This window comes from Eremothecium cymbalariae, chromosome 3 (genome assembly GCF_000235365.1).
Source record: "Eremothecium cymbalariae DBVPG#7215 chromosome 3, complete sequence".
Lineage (NCBI taxonomy): Eukaryota > Fungi > Ascomycota > Saccharomycetes > Saccharomycetales > Saccharomycetaceae > Eremothecium > Eremothecium cymbalariae.
In genome coordinates this window covers 446,525-469,680 of record NC_016451.1, presented here as the reverse complement: position 1 = coordinate 469,680, position 23,156 = coordinate 446,525, and the positions used below count along the sequence as shown (strand labels likewise).

General features: G+C 39.6%; 8 protein-coding genes and 1 further gene across 8 annotated transcripts; 5 read left to right on the top strand and 4 right to left on the bottom strand.

The window, feature by feature from the left end:
• Positions 1-245: 245 nt before the first annotated feature.
• On the top strand, positions 246-1,145 carry RXT3 (Rxt3p; the record flags this gene model as incomplete). Its single annotated transcript, XM_003645509.1, has 1 exon — positions 246-1,145. One exon carries the CDS (start codon positions 246-248, stop codon positions 1,143-1,145), a length of 900 nt encoding a protein of 299 aa, XP_003645557.1.
• Positions 1,146-1,499: 354 nt separating this feature from the next.
• GAG1 (Gag1p) lies at positions 1,500-2,192 on the top strand (the record flags this gene model as incomplete). The annotated part of the gene is made up of 1 exon (XM_003645508.1): positions 1,500-2,192. One exon carries the CDS (start codon positions 1,500-1,502, stop codon positions 2,190-2,192), a length of 693 nt encoding a protein of 230 aa, XP_003645556.1.
• Positions 2,193-2,536: 344 nt separating this feature from the next.
• BLS1 (Bls1p) lies at positions 2,537-2,863 on the bottom strand (the record flags this gene model as incomplete). The annotated part of the gene is made up of 1 exon (XM_003645507.1): positions 2,537-2,863. One exon carries the CDS (start codon positions 2,861-2,863, stop codon positions 2,537-2,539), a length of 327 nt encoding a protein of 108 aa, XP_003645555.1.
• Positions 2,864-3,034: 171 nt separating this feature from the next.
• VAM6 (Vam6p) lies at positions 3,035-6,145 on the top strand (the record flags this gene model as incomplete). Its single annotated transcript, XM_003645506.1, has 1 exon — positions 3,035-6,145. One exon carries the CDS (start codon positions 3,035-3,037, stop codon positions 6,143-6,145), a length of 3,111 nt encoding a protein of 1,036 aa, XP_003645554.1.
• An 87-nt stretch (positions 6,146-6,232) lies between these two features.
• On the bottom strand, positions 6,233-9,070 carry UTP21 (rRNA-processing protein UTP21; the record flags this gene model as incomplete). The annotated part of the gene is made up of 1 exon (XM_003645505.1): positions 6,233-9,070. The coding sequence occupies one exon, from the start codon at positions 9,068-9,070 to the stop codon at positions 6,233-6,235; it is 2,838 nt and encodes a 945-aa protein (XP_003645553.1).
• Positions 9,071-9,768: 698 nt separating this feature from the next.
• Ecym_3242 lies at positions 9,769-13,160 on the top strand (the record flags this gene model as incomplete).
• Positions 13,161-13,720: 560 nt separating this feature from the next.
• On the bottom strand, positions 13,721-15,001 carry PRS1 (ribose phosphate diphosphokinase subunit PRS1; the record flags this gene model as incomplete). Its single annotated transcript, XM_003645504.1, has 1 exon — positions 13,721-15,001. One exon carries the CDS (start codon positions 14,999-15,001, stop codon positions 13,721-13,723), a length of 1,281 nt encoding a protein of 426 aa, XP_003645552.1.
• Positions 15,002-15,445: 444 nt separating this feature from the next.
• Positions 15,446-16,264, top strand: BER1 (Ber1p; the record flags this gene model as incomplete). Its single annotated transcript, XM_003645503.1, has 1 exon — positions 15,446-16,264. One exon carries the CDS (start codon positions 15,446-15,448, stop codon positions 16,262-16,264), a length of 819 nt encoding a protein of 272 aa, XP_003645551.1.
• A 115-nt stretch (positions 16,265-16,379) lies between these two features.
• Positions 16,380-22,523, bottom strand: FAS1 (tetrafunctional fatty acid synthase subunit FAS1; the record flags this gene model as incomplete). Its single annotated transcript, XM_003645502.1, has 1 exon — positions 16,380-22,523. The coding sequence occupies one exon, from the start codon at positions 22,521-22,523 to the stop codon at positions 16,380-16,382; it is 6,144 nt and encodes a 2,047-aa protein (XP_003645550.1).
• Positions 22,524-23,156: the final 633 nt, after the last annotated feature.

Genomic DNA, 23,156 nt, shown 5'->3' with positions numbered 1-23,156 from the left:
CGCCACAGCTACCCATGCACAAGGCGCGCACTAGTTTCGAGCGCGTTGACCATTTCCACATGTATGGGTTTACATGTATGGGTGTAATCCCACAACAGTCACATGAAAATTCAGCTGTTTATTCGCAACTCAATTGCAGTCGATTCAAGCAAAGTACTAGGGAGCGTTCCTAAAGGATCAATTAATTAACAAAGCTTTCTGATTATATAGGAGCAACAGGCGGGTGAACAAAGGTTTTGAGGAATATGACAGTTATGAATGCGAGCGAGGAGGCGTATTATCGGATGCAATCAGAAATCTACAGGATGCAAGAGACGTTACTGAACGCCTCTAAAGAGCAGGGAGCTGAGAGCCAGAATACCAAAGCAACAAGCTTAAGCGCAGAAACAAAAAAGGGAGCAGAGGGGATTACAAAGAAAGATGATTACGAAGTAAACTCTATACAGGTATTGGAGTATGTGGAGGAGCATTACGCGCAGCAAAGGCGAGAGATTGGGATTCTGAAGTACGATCCTTTAAGGGAGGGTTGCTTTGAAGAAGCGGAGGGGGGTGAAGAGCAGCTGCCTAAAGAGACTTTACCGTTTCCCTATGACGTGCAACAGAAACTCATGCCTCCTCCGTTTCTTCCCAGGCTTTCAAACAAGGATATCAACGCAATTGTGACGGTCGTGATTAAATCTGAGGACTTGCTTCACGCACGAGAGAAAAATGGGAACATTAGAATTCAGAACCGGGAGCTATGGGGAGTAGACATATACAGCTGCGATTCTGACCCCCTGCTGGCACTGGTGCATTGTGGTGCTATAGACCTGCGTTCTGATATGGACTTGGTAAAGGGAATGCAACAACGTGAGCTGCGACGCACCCCCGGAAATATCAATAACCAGGATAATGTTATAAGCACGCTTGTTCCTGATGGCACGGGAAACCAAGGCTACCTTCCTTTCGATGTAACGATACAGCTACTAATGTTCCCTCCCTTGCGGCGATACCCTTCGCTAGAGCGCAACGGCTTCGTTTCCCGGGAGTGGGATGGGTGGCATGATGGGCTGAGCTACGGAATTCACGCTATAAGGTTCCAACCTCGGGACACCTCAGTAAAAGATGTGGCTGCTGAAGAACAGGTAGCTCACTTACGGTGGTAAAAACAACTATTAATACTAACGCAAATGTCGCCGTTAAATTTCCCCATCCTCCTCGGTTTCACAGAGCTGTTGTAATTAATATATTGTAGGCATCTCTTTGCGATATCATTACCCGGCCTTGTGATTTGCGCTTTTTTGCTCTGCGGATTGACTAAGAATAAGAATTGGCCTAATAGTCCCTTTTATTATTAGCGAGCCAGGAGGAGTGTATAAAGAATCCCAAACTCTTACGCTCGTACACCGATGTACCTTCCTATAGAGAACAGCGCTATTAATTATTTGACTAGGTTGTGAGTCCAGTTGAAACCTTGATTGGCTTTCTGATTGAAGTGTGCTATCGATTAAGTTCTCGGTATGGTTCAAGTCCGTATTGCCACATCGAATAATACAAATCTGAACACGACTAAATTTCGAAAGCGGGAGATTATAATGCTAAGTGTCAAGTCTTCGATGTCTTCATGGATGCATAAGTTTAAGCTAAATTTGAGAAAGGCAGCGGCGGAGGTGTTATCGGACTCAAGTGATAGTGAATATGGTAAGTCCACGGTTGAAGCTTTTTTTGATGGTGATACGGAGGTGCCCGTCGAGAGAGCTTCAGAAGTTGAGGCCGATGGGGAGGAGAACAGTCATGCCACTACCCTTACTTGTACTTTAAGATCGGACAGAGAGGCAGCTATCGGGGCTGCAGCAAGTACAGACCCAGACCGGCCATTAAGCTTTACATTTCTAAACTTTGATCCATCTGTAGCTTGCGACGTATCACGAAGCCAATCTGACGAGCCGTTCATAGATGGGCCTACCATTTGGAAGGCTAGAAGGCAACTCTGGACCGCGAAAACAGAACAAAATACCATTAAAGAAGCATCTGAACATAGAGCTAATTTTCAAAAAATCAGGCCTCAGTATTACACTCGTATTTATAGAAAGCTAGTCATAGAAGGCAAGTCCTTGAGCCAACCTGTCAACTTGCAGGATGTGATGAAGATTTTAGATTGTGGCTGGATAGAAACGAATAAATGGGAACGAGCAGCAAAAGGACTCGGTTAGAACATGTACGTGATACATTTTAAATAATGTAATGGTCATTTTGTATTCCACCCACCAGTGTTTCATTTTTTCGCACTCCCACCTATTATTTTTGCAGACTTATATTATAATCCATGAGATATATGTATGTATACATGGAATGGATTATATTTAACTACTCCTGTACGTACTTTAAATGTAATTTAGCATTACTCATAATATTAATACATTTTTTCTATTGTAAGCATAACGGACAAATAAACATTTCAACCCTCTCTTGGCGGGAGCCTCTAACAAAAGATTTCCGCTGTTCACTTGTTGAACTAATTATACCAATTATTGGCTTGGCCAACCTCCCAACCCCCTTAATCTAGATTTTCGGGTTCGCCCTCCTGCTTTACGATCTTCAGTGTAGTTTCCAACAGTCTCAAGTCTCTCTCAATATGCTCTGCCCAGTTCTGCAGATCACCCTCCCCCAGTATTTTATCGTTGTATTTATCATAAAGTTTTTTCAGCGGGATATGACACCTCTCTTGAAGGTTTTCATCATGCAGCTGTATTAGCTTTTTTAACTGTACTTGGTTTATATATGCATGATTGGTTTCTATCTCGGATTGCACGTCTGACACTGCCGTCGGTGTCCGAGATTTGATAATTCTATTGATAGTTTGGTCGATATCCATACTGTTCATAAGTTGAACGACCTTGAATTTTCCTTCTAGTTTGGTGTAACTTTAGCATTGTTCTCTTTTGACGACGGCCTTAATGATGATATCTTTTAAAAAAGGGAAAAGGAAATTCAAAGAGGGTTTGCTAGCTAAACAAACAGGGAAAACTTCACTTTGAGCAGGTAGGGCACAAGCATGTTGAAAGCCGAGGTTGTTAAGTTGGTATCTGGTGATGGAAAATTCAAATCTTTGGTACCAATAGGCTCTAAAACGATACTAGTTGTTCAACAGAATGGTGACTTCTGGGTTTATTCTGCCAATGAAGATGAAGAGTCAGGTATTCAACTTTTACATAAATATCCGAGTTTGTTGGAGGAACATTATGAAGTCCAGAGGTTAAAATATTCAGCTCAGTTGGATACTGTATTTGTGAAATGCGAGAGGTGTTTTGTTTTGCTACATGCTTGTAATTTGCAGCAATATGATAAAATTGTCGATAAGAGAGGTATCGACAAGTTTTGGTTGCTAGAAAAGGGTCTGGAGAACGGTAAGGAGGAGATGACTGTACTATTTTACTCGATTAAAGGTTCTTCAAAATTTAAAATGCTCACTTGGATAGATGGTCAGTTTCGGTCTATTCAGGAGCTGACCTTGCCGACCAAATCAGAAGTTTTGAAATCTACTTCGATTGGAGATACAGGTTGCGTTATAGTATCATCGACAGCTGTTTATCTTTGTACCTATATGAGTTCAGAGCTTACCAAAATTGAGAAAATTATCAAACCTATATGGTCTAAGGAGCTGTATGATTTGGTTAAAGAATTAGAATTGACCCAAACTGAGGTCAGAGTCCTATCCAAAAGTACTTTTGATGATGTAAAGTCGATACTTTCTACTGAGAGTCCTTCTCAAATTTCTAGAAAAACTACCTTAACGAGTCTATGGTTCAAAAAGACGAATGGAAGGTCATTCAAGGACATTAGATTTACTTTTCAGCCATCGGATTGTTGTCACCCAGTTGTAATGGACGGAAAAACTGAGATGCTATCCAAATTAGATATAAGGAATAATGGATTAGGTTACATTACCATTCTTGATAATAAAAGATTTTTCGATAGAAACAGGGATTTTGATTATATGCAGTTTTTTGCATGTCGTTTTCTAGTTATAAACAACCAAAATACCATTCGAATTGTTGATTATAACCAAGGCTTCGTTTTTCTGGAAATATTTGTAGAAAAAGAGATCAGGAAGGTTTTCATAATGTCAACTTCCTTTCTTTTGGTGTGGACTATGTCGAATGATTTAGAGATGTATCGATTATCTGTCGAGGATTCTTTAGAGGCCTCATTTACACAAGAAAGCAAATCGATTTATGAATACACAGAGGCCAATCAATATGAGGCATTGCAGAGAAATATTACATTTTATGACAGTATATTAGATCCTGGCGTCTCATTAGATATTTTCGGGTTGGCAGAGTCTGATAACATTCATGAGTGTTTGGATAAATATTCTTTCAAACTGCGAGACCTAAATATTTTATTTGCTCTAAAATCCTATGAGAAGTTTGAGACATTGCTTGCTGTTGATGCAATAAAAAAGCCTGATGATCAGTTCGCACAGCTTCCAGATCTACTCGTTAAGCGTATTTTTGAAACATTCATTGAATGCTTGGCTCCTCCAGAATTGGTTATTAAACGCTGCTTACCGCCCACGATCTCATTCACAATTGATAAACTTTCTACCTTCCATACGTCTCCACCCAGCAATATGCAACCCGAATTATCCAAGAAACTTATTAACCGTTGTTGTCTACCTTACCTTACTGATATCAGGAGGAATTTGCATAACTTGCAGCGGGCAGGTCCCAATGGCACAATTAGTTGGAAATATCGCTCGCATTCGATTAAAGTAGATTTGGAATTCTTTCAGGTTGGTTCAACTTTGCGTCTTGATCTTTCCAAACTACTAACAGGAATTGATACCGTTTTGTTCCAGATTTATGTACACTATAACAAAACTTTAGTAGGTCCCTTAATCAGAGTGCAAAACAACTGCGATTTCAAAACAGTCGAAGAATCGTTAAAATCCAATCAAATGTTTCAGGAATTAATTGATTTCTATTATAATAAAGCAGAGCATGATAAGGCATTACAATTATTAACACATTTATCTGATTATGTTGATAAAAACTTCACTGCCCAAAAGGTGCATGAAGAAATCAAGAATTTAGTTATAGATTATTTGCGCAAATTGCCAGCCCAATATCTAGAAAGTATTTTTGAATACACTGACTGGTTACTGAAGCACTTTAAAGATAAGGAGTATATTATCTCCAGTATATTTATGAATGATACACCTTTATGTGGTACCTATAACTATGAGTTAGTGTACAACTATATTAACAAGTACGAAGACTCACTGTCATTGACTTATTTGGAATACATTGTTAATATTTACCATCATAAGGACCCAAAAATCTTCAACTATTTGATTATGAGGTATATACAAAATATTGATGAAAAAATTTATGACAAAAAGTTAAAAGCAATATTAAGAACCACTTCATACTATGAACCTCGTGTTGTATTAAGATATTTGTCTTCTGCACTTGAAGGTGATACGTTAAACCCAGAAAAGGTAAAGCTTCTTAAGTTATTGAAGATATACCCTCTCCGAAAACTGGGCGAGCATGATGCTGCATTGAGTATATTAATTGATGATTTAGGGAACTACCCGCAATCATCATCATACGGCAACGAATTATTTGCCTCTGATAAGAGGCTTGGTCGGAAGATTTTGATGTCGTTATTTGAAAAGTTGTTATCAAAAGTTGATTTCAATGGCTGGAAGAATTTGCACTTGTTTCTTATCGAGAATGGTTCCAAATTAGATCCTATAAGCTTGTTCGAGAAGTTGCCTCCAGATATCCCAATTAACAATCTGAAAGATTTTTTGAGCCGAAGGATTAAAAACTCTTCAATGAAGAAGAATCAGTCTAGAATAAAGAGTAATTTATTAAGGGTAAATCTTATAGAATGCACCTACAAATCTTCAAGGCTTAGCTCAGATTTTGTCATCATTAATGATGACAGCAAATGTTATGTTTGCCACAAATATTTAAATATCGGTACCAGCGAATGGCTTTCTTTATTCAAGATCGGAGATCACAATGTTGTTGCACACTATAACTGCGGCCGTTCTCTTCATGGAAAATTGTTGACCGAAGATCGTGAATTTAACGTTCTGCCAACTATCAAAACATTGGGGGAGTACAAATATTCACAAGGAAATATATCTTGACATCAATAATTATAAATTGGTGCTATTACTATAGTTCAATGTTGGTAAGCAGTAATAGATTCTTATATATAAAAGATGTTTACTCCATTAGCCAGTAGTAACAAAGTTTATAACACCTGAACAGAATTTAACTAAGTCATCCAACCTTTCAACTTGTATGTGAGCTTTATTCCAATTTTCTAATGCATTAGCTATCATGTCGTCTTTGTTATTAGCATTTATTACATCACCGTGTATCTTAATCAACAAAGACATAAAGACTTCGTAAAGCTCAAAGTTTTTATTAGTCCGCAAACCATGCGCCAAGGCATCAATGAACCATGCTATTTCGTCAAATGGTTCAAAAGCATTTAATGACCTGATTTCCAAATCAATAGCGGATGGAGGCATAGCAACTAACATTTTCAAAATTATTTCATAGTCTTGAGATTCTGCACTTTCTCTTAATTTTTTAGTGAACTTAGATTCAAACCCTATATTACCTGTAGGTTTAAACTTGCGTAACTGTTCTTGTGCATCAAGGTTTCTTCTCTCAAGTTCTTGCTGGGCTAAAATGGCGGCAGGATCTTTATATTCGACTCCCTCTCTACCAGAGGCATCATCTCCTACTTTCTCACCTTGCAGTTGTAGGAAAAAAGGAATACCTTCAGCCTTCTTTGGCGGCTCCTTTGGTTTGGAACGTTTTTTTATCACATCTAAGTTAAGTAATGTACCCATTTTATTCCTTGGACCCAAGGACAAGGTTACAAGATCATCACTGATTTGTTCAACTGAATCATATTTACCAAAAGTAAGATCTTCTTCTGATTCATCTTCTTCAAATGCACCATCTAACATTGAAACACCACCTTCTTGGGAAGCATTTGGCAACAAAAGTTTGTGGAACTCCTCTTCATCAATTATTCTGGTTGAAATTGCTTTGAATTGTGCTCTGTTAGTCCAAATAGATATTCCATTACCAAAAACATGTGAAGTTGCAAGGTACTCTCCAGTTGGGGAAAACTTCAAGCTTGTTGCAACGCTATCTAATTTAACACCATCAATACAACTGCCAGTCGGTAGGTCCCAAGTTCTAATAGTAGAATCTAATGATGCAGAAACAACCCATCTGCCATCTGGTGAAAAATCAAAAGCAGTTATCCTATTTGAATGGCCCCATAATTGCCTGACAACTTTGTGTGTTAGAGAATCAATAATAAAAATAGAAAAATCATCTAATGCAACCGCGAACAAATCAGAAGATCTGTGGTATACCATATGTGTAATTGGGCAACCAAGTTTTAACTTTCCTAATAGGGAATTGCTGTTAAAGTCATAAAATCCAACTATGCCATCGAGACCACAAGACACCATCTTTCTATTCATCCCGTCTATACCAAGTCCTGTGACAGCCTTATTATGAAGTTTGTAAATCTTACGTTTTAAACCACTCTGTAAATTATAGACATTAATGCTTCCATTAGAAGAGCCAACAAAGCCAAAGTTCCCACACTGAGATATTGCGACACTCTTGACAAAGCCATCATCCGAAGTGGACAAGGTCCATCTCCCTATTCTTTTTGTTTTAGAATTCCATGTTCGGGCAAACTTCTCACCTCTATTTCCGGTAATAATATTATCCCATTCGCCTTCTCTTGCATTCTCGATAGCCATCGTTATGATTTCTGGAAGCTTTTCTTTCATAGTAATCCCCGCTATTCTCGATCCATCTTTATTCTTATGTTGTCTCTGGGAAAGTTCTTGAGATTGGGCATCCTTACGCAAAGAAAACCCCCACAAGGACCTGTCTTTTGAGGCTGAAAGCAAAAAATGGCTTTGCTTGTCTGCAAACATAATACAAGAAGGTGGTTGAGAGTGTCCACCCCTAGAACGCAACAGTCTGGGAGGTTGTACAACAGTTTCCCCATCGCTCTGTGATAGAGATGGATCAAATGCAAACTCTTTAAGTTGATTGTCGCCACCAGATGTCACAACTATAGGCTGCCCATTCAAAAAGCAAGCCTTGACAACACCACCCTCGCCTTCCTTATGGATCCCCTTTAGAATATGAATTCTGGTAAAGCGATTTAAATCGTAGAAAATCAGGTCACCGTTTGATGAACCGACAGATATGTGTGCTGAGCCATCGGTTCTGAAAGATATGGAAGAGACTGGTACCAGCAATTTAATAGAGCGCATAATACGACCCTTCTTCATATTGAACAGTAAAACTTCACCAGATATTGAACCTAGGGCCAATATATCCAATGCAGGCGCGGGTTCTGCTGTAGATATTTGCACAGAGAATTCGTCTGAAGTAAACAGTAGCTTCCTGCTACGAACATTGTACAACAATAAGTTCGACTTAGTCACCACAACCAATTTATTCAAGTATGTTGGCAAGTGGATTAAGCTCACGATTTCTCCCCCTTGCAACTTATTAATGGTAAATTTCGTATAGAACTGCGTGGGAACTTTATCATCAGATGCCGCTTTCTTAAAAACATAGACAGTGTTGTTACTAGCAGACACACACAGAAAATCACCGAAAATACGTATCGTGCACACCTTGACGTCACCCCCTCCTTCTGATTCCTCCGGTAGTTCAATTAGATGCTCCTGTCTGCCTCTTTTGTACACGCCGACTTTGGATCCATACCCGACGTATAAATGATGGAAATGTGCAGCTAAACAGCTAATTTTCGACTCGACCTCTTTCTCTGCAACAAATAACAAATGAAGATTGCTGGCATCATAAATTTGAAAACATTTACCCACACTGGTCGCAACATAAAAAGTGCTTCCAAGTGTCCCAACAGCAAAAGGCACCTCATTAGTTACATTACCAATAATTCTGAAGGGCGAAAACAATTTCGACGCTCTTACACTGCCTGTCACATTAGACTGATTGCTTTTGTGTTTTTTATAAGAACCAATATCCGCCATTGCTTGAAAATTACCGAAAACGAGGCAAGTCCTTTCTCAACCGCCAAACCAATTGAATTACTTTCATTCAATTAGATGAATATAACTTCATTTCTCGAATTCATCTCATCTCAAAATTTTCAAATCAACTTCCACGATCATCTTTTACATCAAAAAAGAAATGTAACTTCAACTACTTCGGTGAGGAAACATAATCCAACATAGCAACTACAATTATAAACGTATCTGTTGGCTGCATCGGGAGTAGTGTTATTTTGGGACCCATAGTTGTCTCTTATACTTGTCTCTCAGCCGTAACCTGCCTTCTGAAAAGCTAGTTCTGTCTTTGTGAAGGTTAAAAGTTCAAGTTGGGAGTTACATAAAAACATGTGATTGTATAGAAACATGGGAAGCGAAAATAAAGGCAGCTATTAGTGCCAATCTTTCATGGCAAGTGTCCTTTCTATTGATTACTTTTGGTTGATTAGAACTAGCTCTATTCTTGTGGCCATGATTTTAGGCACGAGCGCATTGTGAGCGCAATGGGCCCTGGCAAGGGAAAACGATTTCGTACTGGAATAAACATGTATTAATTTGTTTGAAGTGTCAAAGTACTCATCTCGCAAAGATATATATATATAAAGAAAGCGCAGGTTAGGTTTAATAGCTTGAAGGGAAGTCAGATATAGCTAGGAAGAATCAACAGTTAATCGTGGACCATGAGTAAAGATAACTCTGCTCAAGCTCAACTGTCTCCACTGTTTTTGAATTGCAATACCAAAAAAGCAATGGAAACCATAGCTCCCATTTTGGAAGGGTTCACTCCTAAAACGTCTTCTAGTGAAAATACCTCATTGAAGCTTCCACCAGCTAGTATTCCTACCGATGAGGAGGCTGAGCTCGGAGAAAACCAGGATCTCAATCCCCTTGCCAGATCAGTTAGCGTGCAGTCTCAGCAATCAAATCTAGGTGTTGGATGCTCTGTTGCAGCTTCACAGACTAATCTCTTTGATGACTCACCTTGTGTTTCAAAGAAGACTGGGAGCCTTGTCAGCGATAGCGTATCTCTTAATCAGTCTTCGGATGCTGGTTTTGTCACTACTAGAAATAACACACCGTCGGAGGAAGCATATAGTTCTAGTGGGATCTCCAATGCTGATTCTCATGATGAGTCGACGAGGAGGCTAGACCAAGAACAATACGAAGATATTGATGAATCGAAATCACATAAAGGCGACCTGTCAACTGCGCCTGGATCCTCAAGCTCTTCACGGAAATCATCGACATCGATAAGCAAGCCTCAATTGCCAAAAATAGGTAAGATTGGTGTGTGTGCAATGGACGCCAAAGTTTTATCAAAGCCATGCAGACACATTTTGAATCGGTTGATTGAACATGGTGAATTCGAAACGATTATTTTTGGCGATAAGGTTATCCTGGATGAGAATATAGAGAACTGGCCCACCTGTGACTTTTTGATATCTTTTTTCTCATCTGGGTTTCCATTAAATAAGGCCATCGACTATATCATGTTACGGAAGCCTTTCATTATAAATGATTTGATAATGCAAAAGGTTTTATGGGATAGAAGGTTGTGTTTGAAGTTGCTCGCAGCCGCTCAGGTTTCCACTCCTCCAAGATTGGAAATCACCAGAGATGGCGGTCCACGTGTAGACGATGCGTTAAGAACCAAATTATTAGAACGCGGTGTTGATGTGAAGCCAATAAAAGAGCCTATATGGAGAATGGTTGATATCGATACCTTAGAGGTAAATGGCGAAACTATGGCTAAGCCCTTTGTTGAAAAACCTGTTGATGGAGAAGATCACAATATCTATATTTACTACCATTCAAAAAATGGTGGTGGTGGTCGCCGGTTATTCCGTAAAGTGGGCAATAAGTCATCCGAATTTGATCCGGCGTTAATTTACCCACGTACTGAAGGATCATATATCTACGAACAATTTATGGATACCGATAACTTTGAGGATGTTAAGGCATATACGGTAGGTGAAAGCTTTTGTCATGCCGAAACTAGAAAGTCACCTGTTGTGGACGGAATTGTTCGTAGAAATACACACGGTAAAGAGATCAGATATATAACTGAACTATCTGACGAGGAAAAGCAAATGGCAGCTCGGGTCTCAAAGGCCTTTTCACAAATGATTTGTGGGTTTGATTTACTGCGTGTAAATGGCCAAAGCTTCGTTATTGACGTCAATGGCTTTTCTTTTGTTAAGGATAACGCTGTATATTACGATTCATGCGCCAAAATCCTAAGGGACATTTTTCTGAATGCAAAGAAGCAAATTGATTTGAACAAACGTCATCTGCCAGTAATTCAGGAAGAAAAGCGACAGAAATGGATGTTCAAAGGTTTAGTCACGATCATTCGTCATGCCGACCGCACTCCGAAGCAAAAGTTTAAACATTCTTTTAGATCCCAGATTTTTATCTCATTATTAAAAGGACACAAGGAAGAAGTTGTTATCAGAAACGTTAATGACTTGAAAATAGTTTTACAAGCTTTGCAAATTGCAAAAGAGGAAGGTGTTGAAGATATAAACAAACTAAATGTTTTAGCAAATGCTTTAGAAAAGAAGCTAAACTTCCCAGGAACTAAGATTCAGTTGAAGCCGGTTTTAAATAGTGAAAAAGACGTTGAAAAAGTCCAATTCATACTTAAATGGGGCGGGGAACCAACACATTCGGCACGTTACCAAGCAGAAGAACTAGGCGAACAAATGAGACAGGATTTTGATTTGTTAAATAAAAATATTCTTCAGAACATAAAGATATTCTCATCATCCGAACGGCGTGTTCTAGCATCTGCTCAAATATGGGCCACCGCGTTATTCGGTGCTGATGCGCTAGGCAGTGATGAAATCAGTATTAGAAAAGACTTATTGGATGATTCAAATGCCGCCAAGGATTTAATGGATAAAGTAAAAAACAGCTAAAGCCACTTTTGAGAGAAGGTAAGGAGGCCCCTCCTGAATTTGCCTGGCCTCCTAAAATGCCAGAGCCATACCTGGTCATTAAGCGTGTTGTAGAGTTAATGAACTATCATAAGAGAATTATGGACCATAACTTTGCCACGAATAATGTTTCCGAAATTCAAAAAGGATGGTGTTGTGGTGAAGACTCTATGTTATTTAAAGAAAGATGGGACAAATTATTCAAGGAATTTGTTAGTGTTGATAAGGTCGATCCTTCCAAGATATCTGAGTTGTACGATACTATGAAATATGATGCTCTTCACAACAGGGTCTTCTTAGAAAATATATTTGCTCCTGATGCAACTACTGAATTGAAAAACGAGGACCCTTGTCAGCACTCTTTAGTGGACCGTTACCCAATTAATATCTTGGCTAAGAATAACTTCAAAATACCTGAGAATTCCACAAATGGAAAGACCGCCAATAGCGTTGGCTCTTTAGGTTGGGTTCTAGAAAAGGAAGGTGGTATCGAAGCGCCTTGTTCTACTACAAACTGTATATTCGATGACCCTAAATTCATGCAACTCAGAGAGCTATATAGGTTGTCAAAGGTTTTATTTGACTTTATCTGTCCTCAGGAATACGGTATCGAGGATAATGAAAAATTGGACATTGGCTTGTTAACTTCATTGCCTTTGGCAAAACAGATCCTAAATGACATTGATGATATGAAAAATAAAGACACCCCGGCTTGTGTTGCATATTTCACAAAAGAATCGCATATTTACACATTGTTAAATATCATATATGAGGCTGGACTACCAATGCGGATTGCTAGAAACGCATTGCCAGAATTGGATTATTTGTCTCAGATTAACTTTGAGTTATATGAAAGTGCCGACAGTTGTGGCCAAAAGTCTCACGCTATTAGATTGAAAATGTCACCTGGGTGTCACACTCAAGACCCGCTAGATGTACAATTGGACGATAATCACTACATTAGCTGCATTACAAAAATTTCTTTAACCAAGCATTTAGATATGGACTACGTATCTCAAAAGTTGAGAACCAAGTTTTCTAGGGTCAATATGCCTCAAAAATTCACACCAGTTCATATCACTAGTCCAAACTTGACGTATAGAAGACCTGCCATCAAAAAAGAGACTGCATAATTTACTTGCAGTGCTTTTACGTATCCCACTTCACTTTGGTAAATCTTTACTATTTGATGATGGTGATGATGGGTAGAATAACCCCGATTCCTTTGAGAACAATTTCTAACCTTAATAAGACATTAACTAGGATTCTACGATAGTTTATCTAGTATTGAACAATATATGCAAGATTCGGAAATGACTAACAGGTCGCTAGGTAGCTGACTTTTCAATCTTCCAAAATGTAGGACTTCGATAGCGGCGAAATCGTACATTTTTTATTTGCAGTTTTTATATTCCAATGCTCCGTTAGTACTATGCTTCTTATTAGGAAGACAAGTCCTGCAGTCCAAGATGACTGCATCATTGGGTAACAAATCCGAAATAACTTCCGGGAAAGAGTATCACAATATTTTGATCAAAATAAGACAAAATATCTAAGTAATAAAAAACAGTCGCTTAATATTAATGTAGCAATGGTAAACTGTTATAACAAAAATAAAATACACAAATGTGTAAAACTTTTTTTTAATTCTTTGGTAATTGATGATAATGCAAGTGTAGCTAAGCCTCTTAAGCTATAGCGAGGCTAAAGATTCAAACAGAACAGAAATGGATTCACCGTAATGGTCCCGACGAATACACTCAGCAAAGATCGAAGATACATCAATGATCACAAGTTTCTTAGAGTATTTTAAACGTCCTTGATCAATAGGGTAAGTATTCGTGACGACCACTTGGTGAATTGCATCTGATTTTTCAAGCTGCTCTAGACAGTCGCCAGTAAATAATCCATGAGTGGCTACAACATAAACTTTTTTAGCACCACAATTCTTTTTCATGTGCTCTGCAGCAGAAATGAAAGAACCTGGTCTGTCGATCATATCGTCCAAAATAATAGCCGAACGTCCGTTAACGTTACCGACTAGTGTTATCAGCTTCTCTTCTTGTTGTTCTTCGGCTGTCTCATCGTCATCTGAATCCACAGCCGCCTCATAACTTCCTCCAATAGGATGAGAATCACTGCTAATAGAGCCCTCTTGATCTGAATTCATTGCTCCAGACTCATAACTATCGTCTTCATCGTCATCAATAACATGACCATTCACTAACCTAGCCGTTTGAATTCCGTTTGTCAAAATGATATTTTCCTCCTCATTCTCCTCATCACCGGGCCTTACAATCGGCCTATTTTTTCTTAACATAGACTGCTTTCTCATCTTCAGTTGCTTCATGTCTTTGTTCTGAGAATAAAGATCTTTCGAACGACGCCGGTCGGTATGGATCATAGCAAAATTGATCTTCAACGAATCCGCTAAAGCAGTCACCCTTTTAGTCCCGCCAGGGTTCTTAGAAACAACAATAGAATTCTGATAATCCTCAACATGCTCCCTGATCCATTTAGCCAAACTTGGACCCCCGTATAAATTATCAACGGGTTTTGTAAAAAACCCCTGCATCTGAGAAGCATGCAAATCCATCGAAACAACATGATCCGCCCCTGCCATAATCAACAAGTTAGCTAGCATCCTAGCAGTAATGGCTCCACGATGCTTCTTCATCTTACACTGCTTGGAATATGGAAATTGTGGAATCACCGCCGTAATCTTCTTGGCCGAACCACCCCTACATGCCGAAACTAAAATTAACAGCTCCATAATATGATCATTAATACTAGATGATCCCGATTGAATAACATAAACATCCTCATCACGTACAGAAACCCCAATCTGAACCGAAGTCTCGCCATTTGCAAACTTCTTTAATGAACATGGAGCTGGCTCGATGCCTAACCTTTGACAAACTAACCTCCCAAGCTCCGCATGTGAGTTACCAACGAACACTTTACACTTACGCATATCCTGTCCTTTTTCACTCCAACTCTCACGATTTGAACCGATACCCGAAGACGACGACACTTTGGATTATATTTATAAAAGAACTTCTTAGAATAACAAATTTCGAAAAAATAAATCCTTTTAATTGACTCTTTTTAACAATAAAATTAGCCCTCTAAAACCTTTTTTAAAGAGATGAGGTGATGAAAAAAAATTTTCTATACAAAAAAATGGTTCCGGACTTTCCTTCGAGCGGAAAACTGGATTTCTCGAGGAATTAGAGATAAGGCACCGGGTAACGAGGGCGCGAGATAATTGGTGTGGTGTACGGGTGGTCTCAACGGTCGAGGGCAGACTGCAGGAATGTTGCATGGATGTGCATATTGTATATATATTTTAGAGATGATGTAGCTAATTGGCGGTTATCTATATGGAGAGAGCGAGACCAAGTACAGGAGTGGACGGATGGATGGATTCATCAAGACGAAGAGGGACGTTAGGATTAGGCGGGTGCCCTTTGAGGAGGCTTTAAAGAAATGTCGAGAGACGGTCAAACGGAGTCAGATGTTTTGTGAGTTGTGTAGCAGTCTGGAGCCATATCAGGAACAAGTTGTACGTGTGCGATGTTTGGCTATTGGGAATTTTTCCGAAGAGGAACAGGCTAGATACCAGCTATGTTTGCTGTTGGAACTTATTGATTACTTTGGTGGGATAGAGGCGGTACGATGTTCGATCTATGATCCCGTGTTCACGCCGGAGGATAAGGCGTTTATTGGGACAATCGGGGATCTGTGGACCATTGACGAGGGCTCCCCGTGGGGGGCAGATTGCAATGAGAATACTTTATTCTTTCTGCCGCACTCGCCGTTGAGTCTTACGGAGCATGTGATTAGGGCGGAACAACCGAGACTGTGGTTGGCCAACCACCTGGTGCTGCATACTTACAGATATACCAAGTCGGAGCTATTTATAAAGTACCCGTTGCTCGCTAAGCTTGTCAGGTACATTGAAGATAAATCCGATGCCGCTGCCAGCAATAATTGTAACGTTATTGGCGGATCCAATGACATGCCTGGATTCACTTTGTTTGTGTCCAAACGTTCTAGACGGAGGAAACATAACAGGCGTAGTGTGTTTTATCAAGAACCACAAGTGGATTATTCCTCTGTAGAGTCCTACTTTGAGGATTGTAATGTTTTGACAGATTTCAAAGAGGGTAAGTTGCTCAAAGATGAGCCGTGGGTTAACGCGTTCTCGGATTTGGCGTTACACTACATTGAATAAAACTATACAAGATTTTAAATATTGAAGTGTATTATTTATTTACCATATACAACATCATTTACTGGACTATATGCAGCATATTTAAGTGGTATCTCCAGAGTCATTTATTATTCCTTTAACTTTGGTAACTGTCCCAGTTGTCCAATATATCCTTGATCTTCTCGGAACCAGTCAAATTGTAGACATCCTCAAAGTATTCCTTTGTGAGCTCAAAAGGCTTAGCCGTTAAATTAGGGATGTACTTGCCGACTAACCTATCAACTTTAACGTTCTCCTTGATAACGTTTTTAATTAAGAAATTTTTGAATGGTTTTACACCGCTTCTCAAGTAAGAAGAGTGGAAAGGAACTGAAATACCACGCAATGGAATAGAAGCGAAGCCTCTTTCCAGCTCGATTGGTTGCTGCTTAGCCGATGACTTTTTGCTGACTTCACCAACGATCTCATTTAACTGTGACTCAACCTCCTCCAAACTCATGGATTTTTGCAACTGAACAATGTCAATATTTTGAAGCTTGAGGAAGTTGAGCACGTTGCCCAAGGTATCCAAAGCTCTTAAGTCACCAGCAGCAACGTATTGTTGATTTTCAACATTATAGTTAACAATTTCGACCAACCATCCAGTAAACTTACCAACACGTTCAACAACAAACGACAAAGCATCTTGAGTAAACGTAGAAGATACCCTACTAGGATTTAGGGCTATCATTCCATAGTTAGACCTGCCTAATTCATCTCTAGGAACCGCAACTTGCATTGTCATACCTCTGTAAAAGACTACTTCAACAAGAGATTCGATAGACATAACTCCAGCCATGGAAGCAAGTGCTGCGTATTCACCTAGTGAGTGGCCTGCAAATGTTGCTTCCGCTGGTATCAACCCCTTGGATTTCAGGTCTTCAAAAGATGCCTTTTCCATCAAAGTTAGTGCAGGCTGAGTAAACTGCGTAGCAGATAACAAGCCAGAATCTGAAACAAACTTATAAGATGTAGTCTCTTCAGTAATTGACTTGAATATTTTTTCAGTTTTAACTTTACCATCAACAACAGTTTCAAAAATCATAGAAGTGTAATTTTCCTTAATAGCTCTACCTTTCTCACCGCCAAAATAGATAATCAATTCCTTTGGATTATTTCTCACAATGTTTAGTATAGAAAAACCATACGTGCTCTTAAAATGTTTATCTGCTCTATCCCAAATCTTCCTTGCAACGGCAGACTTCTCGTATAGGTCCATGCCCATACCTTGTTCTTGAGATCCCTGGCCTGTAAAAACAAACGTTGAGACCGGTTGTTGAACTTCGGCCTCACCAATCAAAACAATCTCGTCCGAATCATTCTTAGTCTCGAATTTTATTAATTTACGACCATTAATCATACCAACATGTTCAATTTTTGTTTTCAGCTGAGTATTTGGAAGAACCATTCCAACAAATTCAGAACTGAAAGCAATAACTCTGGAGGAAACATTTTCTGCAGCCCAAGTTTCAACTAATGCACGAACAGAAGCAGATGTATACATACCATGGGTAATAGTACCTGGTAAGTTAGCATAGTTGGAAAAGTGACGTGAAACGTGAATAGGGTTAAGATCGCCGGAAACTCTTGCATATGGCTCGTTAGTACCTGGTGCTTGAGTCTTGACTTCGGCAATTGGAATAGGGTTTTCAAGATTAACCTTATGTTCTAAAGTAGATCCATTTCTAATTAAGTAGTCAATAACAGGATTGCCATGGGACTCGCCAGCTTCATAGTTAACAACACCAATTGGAACATTTTCTCTAGTAGATAGTTCCATAAGTACTCTCCCCTCACATTTCAACGAGGAGAATATATTTTGGTTCTTAAAAGTCACGTAAGTTTCTGTTTCAAAGGTTAGCGTTTTACCCAACAAATCAAGCTCTTCGTCATCCAAATGGAACCACTCCTTAGATTTTAAGACAGCAAAATCTTTCGGAGAGTTCACATTAATAATGTAAGCCTGTTCTGATATTCTTTGAAAAGTATTTTCGTAGTCGAAGTAATTGCCTCGGTACAAGAAAGAAGATGTCACCTCAAGTACAGGTTTACCGTCTCTCTTCAAGGTACCTAGCACGGAAACAACCTTACCATTAGGTTGATTAATAACAGACTGAATGACAGCGGAAGATGTAACAAGGTCATTTTCCTGGAATGACTTGGCCCCAGGAACCATCCTGTAAGAATTAGACAAATGAACTAACTTCAATAGATCACCGTCAATGCTGTTAGGGAAGATAGCCTTCACCAAAACTCTCCATCCAATAACTATAGCAAAATCCATTGGTGCAAGCAAGACTTTACCTGGTCTGCTCACGAAATCCTCACAATTGTTTCCTATAGCATGAGTAAATTCAGCAATAGCGTTAGAAGTAATTCTGAACTCTCCTGTTTCGAGCACTTCTCTTGGATCAAAGTCCAAGTTAAAGGGTTCATCCAGCCATAATTTCCAATATAATTGTTTGATTCGTTGGTTACGGCCTTCCATAACTTCCGAGATAGGAGCGAAGCCATCCTCAGTGTTGTAATCATAAAACATAGGCAGTGAAATGGGAGTTCCATCTAAAGTTCTATTTTCAATTAGGTCTAATTGTATCAAATTTTCAGAAGCCAAAGATAACCGTGCAGTAGCCTTCAATTCTCCTTGTACAGGTTCTAACAAGACAATTTCAGTCTTCTTAGAGTTTTCTGAGTTATAAATACGCACAACCATTTTGTCACAAGGCTTAAAGATTTTATGAGCTGCGTTTGAATCATACATGGAGTTCTGAACAACTCTTGGAACGGTGAAAAATGCAAATCTCCAATTTCTGTGAGAACCACCCAAAACCTTGAACCAAGTAACAGGATCAGTAGATGCAGAAGCGCGATATTCAACGAATTTTTCCGTTTTCGTACATTCATAGTCCAGAGCCTCTGGGTTTTCACCACCGAAATATTCAACGACAGGAACTTTAGATTCATCATTATCGTAATAATCCTCTAACAATTTAGAAATGTGGCCATTATGAATGCCATCCATTATAGATTGAATGGGTTCGTTAACTACCTTAGTAAACTGTGCTGCGACAGGTCCGTGAAGGATACAAGTTCTGTTAACATCTTCATCCACAACGGCTTCTAGGTTTTCAGATTGCCATAGAGAATCCTTCTTGAAAAAGAATTCAAACCTTTCATCCAAAACTGGAACAAATGGAACTGGTTTCTGGGTAGGTCTTTGGGCACATTCTAAAAAGTATGCCACATCCTGCGCATTAAGTAGTTGATCCTTAGCAGCCGGGAAGGAAGTGAAAATTGCATTCAAAACTGTTTCGGGGTTTTTCAACATGCTGTAAGACTGAATAACAGAAGCAGTCTTCGCTTTGGTGAAGCGTTCCTCAATCCTGCGTAAAAAGTCAACTGTAAAATTCCTTAATGTAAGGTCGATCCATTCACCAGTAGATTTAATATATAATAATTCTACCAACCTTCTAGCCACTTGTTCATATGTCATATCGCCTAAATCACACACTTTACCGTTCACAGTTGCAAACCATGGTTTCTGATAATCAGCATTCAATTTCGCAGTAATGTAATCTTTCTTGGAATCCAAAGCAGCTTGTAGCTTATTCTTTGGCAAGTTGAAAATTGTTTCATCCATTTCTTTCCAGAACAAAACACCACGAGTTGCAATCTTATGAATTGGTTCACCCATTTCAGAGCGAACAGTAATAATACCGCCTGCAGGTTTCTTGTAGGTTTGCTCCCATTGTTCATCTGGAACACCAGGACATGAAACAATTGCTTTCTTTGCAGCTAAAGAAGTCTTAGCTTCTTTAGCTGCCATGATTCTGGACCCAAAGAGGAAACCATCGAATGGCATACATGGGTAGTTAAACATTGTAGACCACTCACCAGTCAAGTAAGGATAAGTATCTTCAGCAGAACCGAAGCCAGAACCTGCAATCAAAACAATATTTGAACATTTCCTTAACTTACAATACATCTGTAAGATTGGTGCATGAAAGTTTTCAAAGGAATGGTGACCACCACCTCTGCCACCAGTCCACTGAACCACAATTGGGAATGTCGGGTGGGCTTTGGCAATAGTGATACATTGAGATATGGCATCAATTGAACCTGGTTTTAAACCTAGGTGAGTAAGGCCCAAAGTCTCGATATATTCAGTAGCAACATCCAAGGATGGAACACCTGCACCAATAGTCAACGATTGGATTGGATAACCTTTTGCTCTTAGATCCCTCAACATGGGGATACCCCATTGCAGCATTCTTGGATTAACATAGATCAGATTAATACCAAGACTGGTACCCTTTTTAACTTTTGAAATTACGTCATCGATAGCTTTTGTCATATGATCAGGTGAGAAATAGCCCCCACCCGCTAATTCAACATGGTAACCTGCATTAAGAACTGAAGCGACAAAGTCTGACGAAACTGTAGTAGGTGTCATACCTGGAACAAATAATGGTGCCTTACCCAGCAACTTTGAGAATTTTGTTTCAACATAAATCTTACCGGCTTTGGTCTTCACCAGTTTGGGGTGGAACTCTTTCAACCAATTTGGACCAAATTTCAAGTTGTTAGGATTGAGATCAAAAATTTCCTGTTTGAAACCATAATCCTCATCAATATTATTGTCTAAAGAACCAGCAATGATTACACGTACTCCGGATCCCTCTTTATTGCGATGTGTTAACACACCTAGGCCTGAGGACCCACCAGGACCAAAATCTAAGAGATGAGTAGCAGAGAATTTTGTGGCTACCTCCCAGTTAACAGGAAGTTTAGTAATACAGTGAGCAATTCTACAAGCCACAGAACCTTTAAAAGTCCTCAAATCTTCTCCATTAAATGTATCATAAACTGGTAGCTTCAAGTCAGCTTGGTTAAATTCTATCTTCGCGTCAAGTAAATCCTGTTCAATTAGCTTTTCAGCAGGTTCTAACAAATGTGAATGAAATGGGGAAGCAATTGGAAGGAATCTATTAGTAAACTTTAGTTTTCTCTCACTGTGTGGAATCCTGGATTGATCCAATCCGGATGGAGCCTTGGCTTTCCTTAAAGCCAAGTTCAAACCATACAATGGTCTTGGCGGCCCAGAAACAACTAAATTTCTGGCGCCATTAACTAAGGAAATAACAATATGTTTTTCCTTAGGTAAATGTGCGTTAGTTTTGTCGATAAAATCCTGTACTTCTTCTTTGGTTAAATTTGAAATAGAAAGCATCGGAGATGGCTTACCCTCGCCATTCTCGATAGAATCCTCAGCAATAGATGGTGATAAAGAAGTATTAGGATATACTTGGTAACAACGTACACCAATAAAGAATAACAATGAAATAGTCTTCTTTAAAGATGTAAAAAAGGAAGCCCAAGAGTCCGCTTCAGCAATAGCAGCGGCAGTAACAAAGCCCTGAGAGTGACCAGTTGCACCAACCATATGAGACCTCAATTCTCCAGGAGTAAAACCCAAAACTCTGGCTGTCACTGCATAATGTGCCAACTGAATTACACCAATTAAAGGACACGAGATGGGAATTGACAGCATATAGTAGTTAACCGGTGTACGCTCTGGATGGTTCAACCACTGCCTGAAGTCAAAGCCCTGTGTATATACCTTGCTGGCACCCTCTGTGGTTCTGACCAACTCGGCCAACTGATCGGCTGCTGCTTCAATAACATCTTCAACCAAGTAACGGTAGGTCTGATACAATTCGCGCAATTCTTCAAAATAATTGTCTGTATTGCCTTGCCCCCCAAATATCGCAACCAGCTGCGCTTCCTTCGCTGCCGCACTCTTAAATAGCGCAGACTGTGATTTGGGGAACCCTCCTTTGAAAAAGTGCCGAGCTTCAAAGTAATGTTGCACCAATTCCTTGACCTTCAGCAATGTCGTTGGATGTGTCTCACTCAGCAACAACCTTGCAGCTAACGTATGAACCTCCTCACCATACATATAACTCGACTCAAACTCCCCCAATGCAATCTCCAACACATCATCGTAATCAGAAACAGATTGCGGATCAAGCTGACTCACTACATACCCAAGAAACTTTGCTAACAACTCCGCGGGTGAAGATGGCTCTTCATCTGTTGCATAGCTCTCGGTCACCGGCGCTAAATGCTTCGAAAATGATGACTGAAGCTGGGTAACCGTTAAATACAATTTTGTAGGAACCGAAAGACAGTGTTCAATCGCCCCATGGGACAGCGTCACTGGCCTCGTCGTCGAATTCATATCTATCCTTGAAAAGAAATCTCTCTTGTTATAATTTTTCCTCTTTCACACTGATCTAAGAATTAAAATCCACGGCGTCTCTCGTCTTAATTCAAGCGGATAATACTATTAATATACTAGTGGTGAAAAAAAAGCTCTACCGTTTCTGTTATATATAATGAAGCTCTTCCCAATGAATATAGTACCCAAAAAAACTATAGTACATCAGTTAGTATCGAAGGTCTGTGTCAAAAGAATGAAAGTAAAAATGAAGAAAATCTCAAATTCACCCCCGAATCTGTCGCCATCCGTTTCCAAAACCTGCGTTTTCCTTCCAACAATTCTTGTAACTTTGAAGGAACGCTACCATTATTAATTCAGCCCTCCCACCACACTCACAAACGAGAAGTAGAACCTCATCGGAAAAAGAAAGGCCTTTTCGTCCTCCCAACAGCAGCACATGGCCAGGGCCAGGGCCAAAAACCACCTTAGACCACCCAAAAATACCGCTTTAGCACTGCCTCCGCAAGTGCTAAACTTACGGGTACCTGCCTAAGGCGGCGGGCAGGGGCTGTGAGTAACAGCAAGCTCGTCAAAATCAGCTCATCGACGGCAATTTTCAACCACGTGATCAGGAAGGCGGCTATCAAAAAA